A 14,352-nucleotide genomic window follows, 5' to 3' on the forward strand; every position below is an offset into this window, starting at 1 on the left:
TTCCTCCTTGCCTGTAAACCACCCCGAGATACCTATGAAAAGTTGGGGAGGCCTGTGTTGACATTCAAGTCACAGAGTGGATTAGTAATGTTGAGTAGAACACGCCTCAAGGTCTATGTAAACAATCTCACCTTTAATTCTATCTCGGTCGCCGACGACAGCGCGATGCTGGAAAATCTTCCCGGGAATCGTGGGAATCGCGCAAGTCTGCGTGAGCTTGCTGTTCATGCCACAACTCTTGCCGAAGCTTGTCCATCACTTCGATGGCGACATCCGGATTCTGACCAAAGGTTTCTTGCAGGCCCTCCCAAAAGGCTTTGACGTGCACGTTGCCGCATATTAACCCTATTACACAGGGGCGGAGGTCAGCCTCGGCGTCGGGCGGCGCCAGGTTATAGACCTTGTCGATGACAGCGGAGAATCCTGCCATGTCTTTGCTATGAGGCCAGGCCTTCAGTCGTTCCGCTTCTTCCTTGAACCGCTTTAGGCTGTATGCCTTGAGCTCCGGTGCCATAAACTTGTCGGCGAGTTTGTACATATCGGCGGCGAGTAACATGTCTCCGAATTTATTCGTATTTTTTGGTTGGGAAACTGGTTCGTGGTAGCTGTAAAAATATGTAGGTCCTGCAAAGATATCAAACATGGCTTAGCAACTTGATATACTCACTCGATCGCGACTTTGGAGTGATATCTCAGGATAAGTGCTTGGGCTCCTGATGGGGAATATGAAAAGGAAAAGGCTTACTGTATCTGAATTCTGGAACGTGCAAACATACCTTCTTCACCCCCTGAGGCTGTAAAGGGCTGTTAGCGAAGACCAAAAGTCCCCAGAAACGAAAAAACAACCGTTGTTCTTTTTCTCAGCAGAATCTGTGTATTTTCCGGTGTAGGCGTAGTCGATGAGTCTTCTGACCAGTTCAGGGTCATCCTCTGGAAGCCTGAAGGTCGATGGTACCGCTGAGTGATTCCTATTGGGGAAAATGAGTTTGGTAAGCATGGGAGTGAAATTAGCCATTAACATAACAGCCTACGCAAACCATGTTGTCGGTACTAATGAGGCGCGTGCAAGACCGTACCTGAAAGTTGCTCGAACATGCAGTGTCGAAAAACTTGGAGTGTCCGCAGATGATCACTCGATGGACCATGAAGGTCTGGTCCTTGCAAGTGATTCGAAGATCGACGAACTGGTAAATTCGTTATCATTACAGCGTCAGCCAAGCAACTTTCATCCACACAACGGCAGGCGAATGAGAAATTGAAGGGAGCGAGAAAGGAAGTCGAGCAATGAGCAGACCTTCTTCTCCTCAAGCATGGACTTGAGAGGCGCTTGGTGAGAAGACATGGCGATTATGGTAGATTTGCAATGGTAGTAATAGAAAAGGGTTTGCTTCCGCAAGCCTACAGCATGGAAGAACAAGTATAAGTCTGGAGTGAGTATGGCCAGCCAAGTGGAAGATCACGTACTTAAATAAGTGAGATGTAGAGCTGTAACAGATTCTAGAAGAGCGGAGGGGTAGGGTCCGGTGGGGAAACCGATTTCTCTACACAGAATTTGCTAGCCTTGCCGAGCGAGTGCTAACCTTGGGAGCCTGTTAGGCAGTCTTTTACGTTCCCAAGATCCCTAGTACTTAAGACCAGTCCACTTCATTGATGATGTTTGGTGTGACAAAAAGAGCGGTTCGCCGAGGATTGGGTTGAAAGGGTGTGTGCCTGTTCTAGCGATGGGATTAGGGGAGCATAAAGAAATTCGAAGTCACTAGAATACTGGCAAATACAATACTGCTGAGCCACTGTTTGTTATCCGATGGATGTTTACTGAGAGCGCCAAATGTAGTCGACGTGCATTTATTTTAAGCCATTGATACCTGTACGCATGTTTTCAAAGGAGTTTGCTGCTGTCCCAAGTTACCTTCCAAACGATTCCATACAGGAATTCAAAGTACTGAGGATTGTACGCGAAGGCGATGATCTGTAACCATCACTAGGCATCCGAATAAACTCCGTTTCACCCATAGCGTGAAGATTATTCTACGTGCTGTATTTGAGAAAAAATATCTTTGTATTTGGAACTGATTGGTAGCTATGAAGTCAACGCAATTTGAAAAGAAAAAAAGCCCTTTGTTCTTATTTTGGGCTGATTTCCCAAGCTTTCTTCATCGAGTTAGCAATGGTGCACTGTCACTGCTTGAAAAAGAAGAAAAAGAAAGAATGAAAATATAGAATCAAGTAACCCAACAACTCATGTCGTCCAGTCGTAGAAGAAGAAAAAAAAGGAACACTGGAAAGCTGTATCCGGTCGCAGATACCCTTATTCTTTGTCTGTTTCCCACTTCTCTCGCGGTGCAAAGATCCTGAGCGTCGGGTTGCCATGGAACCTGAAAAGAGCTTAGCTGGTAGCCTCATTATCATGAGCGTCAGAATCAGCTTCAACTTCAGCTGCTTTATGGCTTTCCCAAAGGAAGAAGTCCCTTTCCTGCCGCATCCACTCTATGCTGCGAGGCTTGCTTGGTTTCCACAGCTGGCTGCTGGTTTGGAGCAAACTTTTCGTCACACTCGTCACACTTCCAGGCTCTGCAGTGTCGGAAGTCGTTATTGAACGAGTGCAACAAGAACAAAGGGGTTGTATTGTCCATGTCATCAGAGTGCCTTGTATAACAACTGCATTCTGGACAATACCCCATAGACCTTTCAAATTCGTCCGGGCCGTCGTCAGCTAGCACGTTCCCGGGGTAACGTAGTTGTATCGATTGGTAGCTCAGCAGGCCCCGAGAAAAGTCTGGATATTTCCGTGCAATGGAGTCGATTGGGTAGAGTGAAGTCTGCAAATTGATCTGCTTAAAATGATGGATAATGCGGCACAGCGGCTCCTTGATCGCCAGATCAGTACTTGTGGTGCCGGAGTAGATATGCCTTGCGATGTTGCTGAGATGGGTGACCTCGAGCGAGCTAAGAGCTTTACTATATTGTTCAAGCACAGCGGCAAAGAAGCCAAACCTCCGCAGGGTGAGTATTTTGAGTTCGGGCATCAACAGCCTCTCGGCCGTCGTATAGAGGACTGCAGACTGTTCGAGATGACTGAGGAAATCTGTGATTTTATACTTGCCTATTCTGTCTCTATAAGGACTGGCGAATGCGGCGCTCGGGAACTCGATGTCCCATGCCCAATGGGCCATGTTGTGGCAGAATTCGTGTTCTGGGCCGTGCGTAGTCTGCGAGCCTATCAAGCGAGAGCAGCTATGTCAGAATAGCAGGCTCCCACTCCCTCCAGCCGCTATATTGCCAAGTAACGTATGGTTTGGTCCTCAGCCTGGCAAGGTCACTTACCAGCTACCACATTGCGGACTCTTCCAGCCGCACCAAGAAAGTCTCCCAGAGTCATCAGTTGGAGCTCAAAATCTTCGGGCGTCACACGTTCGAGGGCTTGGGGATGCGGGTGAAGATCCGTAGATATGTATTCGGTGTAAGTGCCAGAGTAAATAAACTCAATGACTTGGCGGAATACATTGCTATCAATTCCAGGAAGGTGGAAGGTCTGAGAATTTGCCTCCTAAAGTTGAGTGTTAGGCTGTCTGGGCTCCTTACCGGTTACTGTGAGTGTTAGAAATGATTTGCATACCTGAAAATTACTGCTGCATACCTTCTCAAAGTAGGCTGAGATTGTGGACACAACAATTCGGTGAAGTCGAAAGGTCTCGTTGTCATCCGTGACAACCGTCAGATCAGAGTAGGTCTCATTTGAGTGGTAGCTCCCGAGCTTCGACCATCGATTGGCCATGTTGAAGCGGCAATCAAGTTAAAGCAAAGTGAATAAGAAGTGAAACAATGGTTTTTGTTGAAAATACTTTTTGACCACAAGATTTTCTCAAATTTGCCAGAGGAGGTGATAGGTCCGATGCCAGGTTGTTGTTTGCGAGCGGAGAGCAGGACGAAGGGTGGTTGGGAGTTGGTGCGAAAGTAGGCAGCGTTAGTTTGTTGGTGTGGATGGGTTTTGTGGGAGGAAAGGCACACAGAGATTAGCAAACGATGTCTTGTAGATCTTCGTTGTTTGCTTTATCAGCTCCTACCATCAGTGAGAGACACAAAAAAGCGTTTTGTTTTTCTTTTCGTTTTACGTGACTGATAGCTACGTGATCGAATAAACTGCCAGCTCCAATTCCGTATCACCAAGGTGCTGTTAATCAGACCTTGCACACCTGTGTCTCGCCAACACCACCGCCAACCCGTCTGAATACGTCTGCCCTGGCCTCCTGCAGCGCTGATCTCGCCGAGTCTAACATAACTTCTCTTTCCTTCACTTCGGCCTTCAACCGGTCGTACCTCTCCTTTGACTCTCTCATCAGCTTCGCGTGTGCGTCGAGACAGCGATGCACCTGCTGCTGGCTCTGTCGGATCTTGTCGTGGAAGGCCATGTCGGTGAAGATATTGTCAAAGAAGACATCACTCATAATGTTCCCTTGCGCCATCTGCACGTTTGGTATGGAGTCCAAGTTCACAGAAGGGCTTTGCTTCTGCGCCTGCACTGCCAGCATTTTCGCATCCCGTACTGCTATATCCGCCTTGTGCAACGCCGACCGCTCCATTGCATCTGCCATGCTGCCGCCGCCAAACATATCCCAATGCGACGCCGACACGGCTTCCTGCATCATCCTGACGCTCAGAGCCATGCTCTTCCACGCTTGCTCCAGAAGCTGTAATGCCCGCAGCTCGCCCTCGAATCGAACGCGCGCTTGGTGATAATTGTCCCGCGCCTCCCTTGCAACCTCTTCAATTCGATCCTCCTCTGGAAACGAGGGCGTCGGACCCTCAAAGATTGAACTGTACAGCCCATCAAGATCCACCTGCGCCTGGCGGTGACGACGCGAGGCCGTCTCGAGCTGAGCTTTGACGTCGTGAGCGTCCCTCAACATCTGCTCAAGGCCCTTCCTGGTCTCTGCCTCGCGATGACACTGCTGCAACACCTCGAAGTATTCCTTCTCCTCCTTATCGGCCCTCTGCGTAAACTTTTCCCGCTTCCCAGTCGCCTTGTACGCGAAGCGGCGCATAACCGAATCGCGGTACTTTTCGTGGTCCTTGAGCTCCTTGTTGCGCTTCTTGTCCAGCTCGGAAATCACCCGCGAAGACTCCAGTATCTGCCTTTCCAGGTCGGCAATGAACTTGTTCTGGTTGTCCAGGTCGGGCGCGGCGTGGTCGGTTTCCCTGAGTGTTTGTAGGAGGGCGGCATTTTCGGCCGCCGCAGCCTGGATCTTGGATTCTATGGATGTCATGGAGAATGATGACAATTTGTTTTGCCTGCGATTGATTTGTATGCTTGAAGGTACGTAGGTAGGTATGCTAGGTATTCTTATGTTTGTTTGGAATAGAAAAAGATTAATCCGGGGGAATGAAGGTGACCTGGCGCGTGAGATTACCGTATATGCCTGCCCGCCTGCCTTCGTTTGCGCTCGGTTGACGTCACAAGCTCTCACTGTTGTACAATACCAATCCTCCAATAATCTGTTTGAGGGAGGATAGCACACCATGAAATGGGCACTCACCATTTCCTTCGTTTGGCTTTTCTTTTATACATTTACCATGAGTTGGTTGCCTCCAAGTCTGCGCCACATTCAAGCATTTATTGGCATCATTGATGCCTAATTCGACGTAGAGCTTAGCGTGGAGATTATCTGCTTACTGTTTGATTCCTGCTCTTTGCCCCCGCATCGATGGCAACCCCAGATATTTTTGGAAATTCAATCAACGCATACAAACTTACAGGTAAACCAATGGAATTGGGAAGTACCTCGTTGCCTTGGTACGAGGTAGCTGCCTTTCATGTCAAACTCAAGCAAGCAGCCCGCCGTAACTTTTGAGCCAAGGTAGCTACCAATTTACCCCATCTTGGAGAGATATGCTGAAACCAACCATTCAAAAATAAATACTAAGATGACCAGATTCGTATTATTTAGCCCGTATGAAACCTTGCAGTACTTCCAGTACCAAGCATAAATCCTTTGTTGTCGAGATAACCTTCATGCAAATAAGAGAGATTTGCCACTTTTTTAAGCAGTAAAACAATATGTGATTACCATATCACTTCAAACCATGCTGCTTCAAATAGTGACGATTGTGAACTTTGAATCTTCTTCCCGACTCCTGCAGGCACTTGAACACCAACCCCTCCGCATGGCTCCCATCTGGATGCACTTCCTTGTCCGCATGTTGTTGTATTTCCTCGTGGCATTTGGCAATGTCGGTGATATGAAGAGTCTTCTTGACTGGGACATGTTTCACGCCGAACTTGTTGCACCACGCCACCACCTGATTGGCTGGAAGCCAGTCACCCTCGTCGAGATGGTCGTAAATGTCAAATGCAAAGAAGTCGTGTTGGCCCGGTCCATAATTGTGACGGTTTTGGTTGATTTTGTCACCGACGAGCTCGCCCTGGAGGACCATGTCCAGGTTTTGATCATTCATGATTTGCGGCAGCTTTTCTCGCAGGGCAACCTTCCAGTACGGACAGTCTTCGCGTTCCGGAAGGTCGTTGTTGGCAGAACAGACGCCAAACCTGCCGTTGGATAGCATCATATGAGGACCGTGTGGCTGAGGAAGGGGATGCAGCGTCACAAAGAACGGAGAGTGTTTTGGAATGAAGTAGACAGCCATCGTGGACCCGTCCATTTTCACCGACTCCTGGTAGGTAAATCGCTTGTATTTCGGCTTCGTAAAAAGGTTGGGGCAATCTTTCAGCCTCGAAATTGTCGACCTTTTGTAAAATCCAGGCGCAGGCCCAATGGATTGTGGCGATGTTTTGATTTCCCATCTCTTTACCCCAAGCACCTTTTCCAGATCAAAAAGAGCATTGAGGTCTGAAACTGCTTGCATTTCGCATCCGTAAAAGTCGGCAAGCCCGTCAAGTATTGTCTCGACTTCGGGGAAATCCCTGATGGACTTGACAACTCCGTGACTATATAGCCCGTTGCTGCTGATATGTTTCACTTGGACACCGACTTCGCCTTTCACGGTGAAGTTTGAACCCATCGCTTGAAATATAGGATGAGAGTCTCTAGGGAGGAACGCCCGAGGGAGGAAAATGATGACACAATCTCCCTCTTCAAACTCTCCGTGTGTAACATCAAAAAGGTGAGTGTTTGGACCTTGTCCCGGTACCTCCACGACCGCTCGATTTTGCGTACCAACCAGGTGTCGGACTAGGGACACATGCCGAACAAGAACAACCCGATCTCTGGTGTAATGTCGCTGGTCATCAAATCCATAGTCCATGCCGAAAGCTTGTAGAAGGATTTGAGGCATAACCTTGATGGCGAGTGGCTTATCGACCATATCCAAGATTGTAGCCATCATCTTGTGCGGCTTGGATTTTGAGCGGTAGTTGGAGGTTCGCTTTAATTTCAAACTGACAAAGCCGCTGTTTTCAGTAATTATTAAGAGCCAGAACTCAACGCGACGGTGAAAGCTGTGTTGATTCTTACTTGAAGCTAACGCTGTTTGTGGTGAATTGAAGCAAAGAAGCCGTGGTGGAGGAAAGTGGAGAACTGGACAGAAATCTGAGACAGAGGCGAGGTCTTTGATGTTGTAGCCCTCATTCAGGATACTGCTAGGCTACTAGTTGGACTAGAAGACGGTGTAAGCTTGAAGTGAAGAATTCAAACGAATTGACAAGGCTACCCAAGCTGGGTGATGATCCAGCAGGTTCCAAGGTTAGCTAAGTTTATTCTGGTGTGTAATCATGAGGGCAAGAGCTCATGCAGATTAGAGTTGGAGACTCAAGCTTGAGTGACTGAAAGTAGTTGGAAAAGTGTAGATGCTCTCTCTCATATGTTTGATGCGTTGCCTTGTTTGGCTTGTAAGTGCCCTCTAATGATTGTAGTGGAGTCGATGACCAGTAAACTAACTTGACAAGGGTTAGGGTCCACTGGGCAGCGATCACCTTCGTTGAAGATCTAGCTACTCCAAAAAGGGCTTAGCGCATCTACCTCAGGTCACCTTAGTCATCAAGATCGCGGGTCAGAAATCTTCCCTCGACGCGACTGGCTTTTGCATTGCATTGAATTGGGAGAAGGAGCATGTGAGGGCGTCCCTCCAATTATCGCTATCAAACACGAAACGTCACTTTTCCCATCACAAACCTCACTGTCGCCGCGCATTGGACCTCGGTCTCACATCTGATATAGCTGAAAGCTCGTTTGGTCGCCTACCTGCATTTCAGACCAGTATTCAATTCCGTGTACCGCCCGTTACTTAGGTAGCTTGCCGTTTCTTCATCTGGACCCAGAGCTCCTTCCTCCGCTCAACTCTGCGCGAAAACCCCTACCTGCATTCGAGCAACCGCGCAAGTCGCGCCGCCGCCAAAATGTCGGCGGTCTCGGCGCCTTCGGGACCGCAGGCCTTCACCTCATCCTACGCGCCCAGATTGCGCACGTACAACAACTCGCTCCTCATCCCTGTTATCAACCAGCCGCAAGCTGGCCCGATATCACGCACAACCAAACGAGGAACGACGGTAATTAACTATGCCGAAGACGGCTACGACGACTACGATGACGACGATGACGACAACCGACGCCGACCGACCGGTCTGCGAAGTTTGCGCCGCGAAGATAGCGTGAACAAAGCCGACCCTTCCGAGAGGGTCAACAAGGAGACGACGACACCCGTGACGGTGCCAGGCATTTGGAGGGAGTGGATGGGCAAGACGCGCATCAACAGGCCAGAAGCGCACAATTTTGCCCAGGCGCAGCTCCCCCTGACTCTGATTCCCATCAGGCTGGACGTTGAGATCCCCGCATTCATACCGGGCCCTAACATATCCAAGGTCGACGACCCCAATCAACCAAAGGAGATGACGCCGCCGTATCGCCTGAAAGACACCTTCATGTGGAATCTTCATGAGACCCTTATTACGACAGATCACTTTGCGACACAGCTAGCCCAGGATCTTGACCTTCCCAACAAGGCGCATGTCATCGGCGAGATCAGCAAACAAATCCGGACACAGCTTGAGGAGTATGCCGGTGTCGCACTCCACCCGCTCTTCCACTCTGCGCAGAAGCAAGTCCCGCCAGCCCAAGGAGCAGCAGACCGCGACACATCGTCTACGCCGATAATCGGCCGATCAGATACACCACTCCGGAGCGCGGCGCTTGGACGAAACACGCCCTCACGACCCGTGGCGCCAGCCACACCAGTACCAACAACATCGGTACTACCGGGTGAGGTTACTGCCACTGCTGAGCACGTCACGGCCGACTCGGAAGACTTCAACCTCGACGACACTTATCGCTGCGTTGTGGAGCTCAACATACATCTCGGATCGCAGCTTTACACGGACAAGTTTGAGTGGTCATTGCTGCATCCACCAGGCACAGCCGAGGCGTTTGCCAAAGTGACCTGCGAAGATCTGGGTCTGTCCGGCGAATGGGTCCCGGCCATGACACATGCCATCTATGAGGCGGTGTTGCGACTGAAAAAGGAGGCTTGTGAGTCTGGTGGACTGGTTTCCGGTCTGGCAGGCGATGTAGGAAGTCTCGATCCATCGTTGGGCGTCTACTCTTCGTCTACGGTTCACGGTGGTGCCGCGGCTGGCTGGCGCCACGACCCGGACCACCTTGCCGATGACTGGGAGCCCCGGCTGGAGATGCTCTCTAAGGAGGAGATGGAGAAGCGCGAGGGCGACCGAGAGAGGCAGATCAGGCGACTGAGGCGAGAAACGGCTCGGTTCAGCAGTTTGGCCGGTATGGCCGGCGGTGTACCTGTTGGCTTTGGGTTTGGCGGCCTGATTGAGCAAGAGGAGGAACGTATGGGACGTGGAGAACGCAGCAAGAAGAAGCGGAGGTTCCGAAGCCTGTCACCAGTCGGTAGGTCGTCCACGCCTGGTGGTAGGGGAACTCCAGACGTCGGCGGCGGTGGCGGCTACGGAGGAGGAGGCTCCCTGACGGATGCAGAGCGGTATCAGTGGCGATGCGCGCACTGCAAGGTGGGAGGAACATGCGTATGGGCCGTCCGTGACGGACCACATGGACCAAGAGTAAGCTTATCTCTCACCTTTTTTTTTCTTCTGCTCTGTCCGATTCAGTGACTGATTTGCTGACCATGACATGGCTACTAGACATTATGCAACAACTGCGGTTTCATGTATGAGCGTGATCAAAAGCTACCGCGGTTCACCAAGAATTTGCACCTCAACGATTTACGCTTCGCCTAGTACACGCCAGCAACTCAGATCGGTGTCGGCTCGTCGCTGCCTGTCAACAATAGCAGCCGCGGCAGCCTTGGTACTCCGGTAGCTAAAATCATTGCCGACAAGAATCCGTTCAAAAAGAACCATTGTTATAGCATACCCTCCATCATGGTCCCGAGAAGCACTAGCAACACTCAGGGTATTACTGTTTCGCTCCAGCGTGCTGTCTAATGCGTAATGGGAATCAAAACGCTCTCCATGATATACATGTAATGCGGAAAAAGTCATGATTGACACTTTTCAGGTCAATCTAAAACGTCATTCCGAGAAAAAAAAAAAAAAGGGGGTTTTGTGGTTAACTTGTCAAGACTATGACTGATCTGGTAGAGGATTCATGATTCTCTTCTTCTCTTCTTCTTCTCCTTCCATGTGTTGTACTATATCTGCTGGCGATTGGGTTGGGCATAATTATAGCTGCGAAGATTATTATTTTAACTTCTTGCAATGTCTTGATGGATGCAAAAGTTAGACCTTCGTCTGATGAGTCTGCACTGCAACACACCTTACTTATTCTTTATCGCACCGTAGTAACACTTAGCGCTCTTTTGACCTACCTAATATTTGCTGACCAAGGGTGCTGCATACCTATCTATGATTACATGTGATATTCAATCAAACAGACCCTGACAAAGAAAGACATCGATTTTGAAGGGGGACTCGGGCTTCCTTGATGGAAGTGGGTCCCCGCTAATCAAATCCACCAGGCTGGGCGGCGCAGGGTTTTGCGGTTCGAGGGGCCTGGACTACCTAAGGAAAGAGGGCTTTTGTTTCAATGATGTTGATTGGACTCGGCAGCCCGCGAATGACGAAAATTCCGATCGACAGCAGCAGCCTTCTGACATGAGCCAGCTGAGTGCTGTGACAGGTCCAACCCCATAGGTAGCTACTTTTTTTTTTCTGTTTTTTTTTTTTTTTTTCTTAGTCAATTATCCTTTTGCTCTCGCCGGTACCATACCTTGGACATTCCATCGATACAGGATGCTGTTTCTACATTTTCAATTCCAATTACCTTGTACCTGCTTTATGCAACTGCCATACATATAACACGCTGTCCGTTAGGGGACAAACCGCAATTAAACGACCGAGCGAACCCCTCCCCTCCTTCATTCCTTTACCATCGACAGTTCAGCTCGCGACTTCCACCCCGCCGACATTCAAACTCGAATTGAACCTGGGGTCCAAACAATACGACTGCCCTGGCAAAAAAAGAAAGGGGAAAAAAAAGGACTTCCGTCTCTCCAAATTATCCCCCAATGGCGATATAAACAGTTCGCTGCTTTGCAGATAAAACATAATCTTCTTTGTTTTTATAGCTCGAGGGCAATAGCAAGCAGTTTATTTCCCATACTCTATAGAATTGCTTCATTTTCTTTTTTTTTTTTTTTTTTTTTTTTTTTTTTTTTTTTTTTTTTCTCCACCTGCTATCTAATCGAGCCATGGCCAAGAAGAAGAAAAATGTCACCAGCAATGGGGATTCGTCAGTAGGCTCCGAGTCCTCGGCGCAAGCTACCCCTCAGAGTCTCCAAAAAGAGAAGCCCCCGACAACGTCAAAATCTAAAAAGACGGTGGCAGGCGGTAGCGGCGAGGGCGTGCCGCTCATAATATGTCGGAACAAGTCAGCTTTTTCTTCTTCTTCTTCATCTTCTTCTTCCACTCCCTTATGGTACAATTTGACCAATTATGCGAGGCTCCGAAGCTAACGACCAGCAACACTGCAATCCAGGCACTGGCGATATATATCCTCCTTCCACGGCCCCTGGCTGCACCTCCCTCTTGAAGCGCTCGAATCACTCGCACACTCCAATTACAACTCCCCACGGCCCCGGCCTATAGATCCAGGCGTCTTCTTCGACCTCGTAAAGATCCGTCGCCTCGTTGGTGAGGCAACACCCCTGACCGTTAATGCCGCCAATGGGTTCGGTCCGGGTAGCAAGGTGCGGTTGTCCCACGAGAGGAAGCACAGGATGCGCGACCAGGCCACGCGCCGCCTATCACAGGCCTACCGGATAGATGAGATCGCCACGAGTGTCGCTATAATGCAAGGTACGACGAGTCTAGAGAATGTGGCCGAGCTGGTGCTGGACAAAAAGCCCGACGACGTCGACGCGAGTTACGTTCACTTCTTCCACGAAAAGATCCCCTCCCGTCACGTCGTCGAGTCGACCCCCTTCGAGCCACTCAACAACATCGTCGGCGCAAGGCCCATGGAGCCTGAGTACCTCCGCACGCGCGCCATATTGCGTGTCTTTGGCGAGGACTTTGACGGCGCCGTCGCCGATCTGACTTCGGCGATTCAGCTGCTCCGATACCACAGACCGGCGCATAATAGCCGCGACGAGGTCGTGCCCGCACCGACCACCGGGAGGAGGCTGCCTGAGGTCAAGCTGGGCGAGGACGAGCAGCCGACTAGCCTCGAGATGCAGCTCATGTTCCAGCGAGGCGCGGCCTACCTCTCGAGGGCTTGTCAGTGCGTCTACGCGGCGTTGCCTCCCTCCGACAAGCAGGATAGTGACGCACGAATATCAGAATGGCGCGCCGACGCCCGCGGCCCCCATGCAGCCGCGACGAACGGGGACCCAACGGCCCCGAGCCCGAGCAATGAGGAGGAGGCTGAGGCGCAGCAGATAGCGGCGCGCAAGCTCCTCAAAACCATTGCCAAGCGCGCGTTGCGGGATTACATGGCATTCTTGGACCACATAGAATACTCCCCCGACTTCCCACTCGAGGATAGTGAGGACTACTCGCGCAGGAACGGCGGTAGCAGTAACAGCTCGCGTCTGTCACATCCCAACGGCCGCTCACCGGCAACATCACAACCACAACACAGGACATACCGCCTGTCGCAACTATTCGAACCCACCCCACCATCCGACCTCCCACCATATCCACCCTTACAACCATTGCAAAAGGATACCAACGACACACCTCCACAAAAATCATCAACATCCTCACCGAACCAAACTACGACAATCATTACACCCGAAAACGTTACCGCCACCATAAAACCTCCCTCCCCGTCCAGAACCGAGTATATAACCTACCACCCTCTCCTCTCCGACGCCCTTCACGCCCTGCTCCTCTGCCACAGCCTCTTGCAGACCAGTACCAAGGAGCTTCTCCGCCATGCACACATGGTCGGCCGTCTCGCCCGCCTCGCCGACGGCTATCCCATATTCCAAGCCAGCCGCTCCCCCGCCCGCGCCGACTGGATCGAGGTGCTGCGCCGCGTCAACGGCCCAGAATGGCTCGGCCTGCACACATCGTGGGAGTCCCTCTGCCGCCCCACGCCCCTATCCAGCAATCCCGTCAGCAACTCCGCCGCTGCACCGAGACAGCTAGACGCCACGTCCTCAACCAACACGACGACGGGCATGAACCCCGCCACGATCACCGCACCCAGTAACTCCGTAGCAACTGTCGCAGCCTCCTCCGCCGCGGCCGCTGCAGCCGACGCCTATGATGAGGACAGCAGAGAGTATCCAATCTGGACCGAGCGCGCCGCCGCAGTCGTCAGGTGGGTCAAGGAGGCCCCCGGCCTACCACCGCTACCCACAGCTGGCGGTGCCAAAAAGAAGAAAAAGGTCTCGGGCAGAGCCAGGGTTACTGTCCCCACGGGATCGTCAGCATCGCAGCCGCCACCGACAGAAGGATCCTCGTCCACGGTGGTGGAGACGAAACAGGTCGAGCTGAGGTCTGGCCCTCCCCCGTAAACAACGGAAATCCGCGACACGGGAGGGTTTCCTGCTTGAATACGGGGGTTTTAGGATGATCAATACTAACCATGAGTTTGGATGAAAAACCCCTGAATAGGTGGTCTGATATATGCGAACCCCTTCCCAAGCGGGACTTTTGGGTGGATCTGTGTAGAAAAAAAAGAAAGAAAAAAAAAAGGGAAAGAATCCCATGATGACTAGCGATTAAAAAATCATGAATACAAAAAAGAGTGAAATGATGAGCAGCAGTTGTCAGATCCCCACAAAGTCCCCTGTGCTGTGTAGTAGCTTTTTGTTAATTGTCGAAACCTTCCACGTCTGTGCATATCGGTTGACATACGTTGGAACCTATCCCAGGTATTAACGAAACTATGCTCATCTAGAGATACCGGGTTACACTGG

The 14,352-nt window shown here is 50.8% G+C and overlaps 6 protein-coding genes across 6 annotated transcripts; 2 read left to right on the forward strand and 4 right to left on the reverse strand.

Moving 5' to 3' along the window:
* Window positions 1-139: 139 nt before the first annotated feature.
* On the reverse strand, window positions 140-1,342 carry PgNI_06434 (uncharacterized protein; the record flags this gene model as incomplete). Its single annotated transcript, XM_031126458.1, has 4 exons — window positions 140-591; window positions 847-957; window positions 1,094-1,184; window positions 1,295-1,342. 4 exons carry the CDS (start codon window positions 1,340-1,342, stop codon window positions 140-142), a joined length of 702 nt encoding a protein of 233 aa, XP_030982557.1.
* Window positions 1,343-2,441: 1,099 nt separating this feature from the next.
* Window positions 2,442-3,775, reverse strand: PgNI_06435 (uncharacterized protein; the record flags this gene model as incomplete). Its single annotated transcript, XM_031126459.1, has 4 exons — window positions 2,442-2,571; window positions 2,686-3,217; window positions 3,325-3,547; window positions 3,638-3,775. 4 exons carry the CDS (start codon window positions 3,773-3,775, stop codon window positions 2,442-2,444), a joined length of 1,023 nt encoding a protein of 340 aa, XP_030982558.1.
* Window positions 3,776-4,178: 403 nt separating this feature from the next.
* Window positions 4,179-5,264, reverse strand: PgNI_06436 (uncharacterized protein; the record flags this gene model as incomplete). Its single annotated transcript, XM_031126460.1, has 1 exon — window positions 4,179-5,264. One exon carries the CDS (start codon window positions 5,262-5,264, stop codon window positions 4,179-4,181), a length of 1,086 nt encoding a protein of 361 aa, XP_030982559.1.
* Window positions 5,265-6,069: 805 nt separating this feature from the next.
* PgNI_06437 (uncharacterized protein) lies at window positions 6,070-7,341 on the reverse strand (the record flags this gene model as incomplete). Its single annotated transcript, XM_031126461.1, has 1 exon — window positions 6,070-7,341. One exon carries the CDS (start codon window positions 7,339-7,341, stop codon window positions 6,070-6,072), a length of 1,272 nt encoding a protein of 423 aa, XP_030982560.1.
* A 724-nt stretch (window positions 7,342-8,065) lies between these two features.
* On the forward strand, window positions 8,066-10,682 carry PgNI_06438 (uncharacterized protein). Its single transcript, XM_031126462.1, has 2 exons — window positions 8,066-10,024; window positions 10,106-10,682. Exons 1-2 carry the CDS (start codon window positions 8,351-8,353, stop codon window positions 10,199-10,201), a joined length of 1,770 nt encoding a protein of 589 aa, XP_030982561.1. The 5' UTR covers window positions 8,066-8,350; the 3' UTR covers window positions 10,202-10,682.
* Window positions 10,683-11,637: 955 nt separating this feature from the next.
* Window positions 11,638-13,947, forward strand: PgNI_06439 (uncharacterized protein; the record flags this gene model as incomplete). Its single annotated transcript, XM_031126463.1, has 2 exons — window positions 11,638-11,852; window positions 11,961-13,947. Exons 1-2 carry the CDS (start codon window positions 11,674-11,676, stop codon window positions 13,945-13,947), a joined length of 2,166 nt encoding a protein of 721 aa, XP_030982725.1. The 5' UTR covers window positions 11,638-11,673.
* Between the last annotated feature and the right edge of the window lie 405 nt (window positions 13,948-14,352).

Source organism: Pyricularia grisea, chromosome I (genome assembly GCF_004355905.1).
Source record: "Pyricularia grisea strain NI907 chromosome I, whole genome shotgun sequence".
Classification (NCBI taxonomy): Eukaryota; Fungi; Ascomycota; class Sordariomycetes; order Magnaporthales; family Pyriculariaceae; genus Pyricularia; species Pyricularia grisea.

What these genes read in the sequence shown, in the direction of transcription:
- PgNI_06438 (XM_031126462.1), top strand. Translation starts at nt 8,351, where the DNA reads ATGTCGGCGGTCTCGGCGCCTTCGGGACCGCAGGCCTTCACCTCATCC. An exon ending in ACGGACCACATGGACCAAGA is followed by an intron (nt 10,025 to 10,105) that starts GTAAGCTTATCT and finishes CATGGCTACTAG; the next exon opens with ACATTATGCAACAACTGCGG.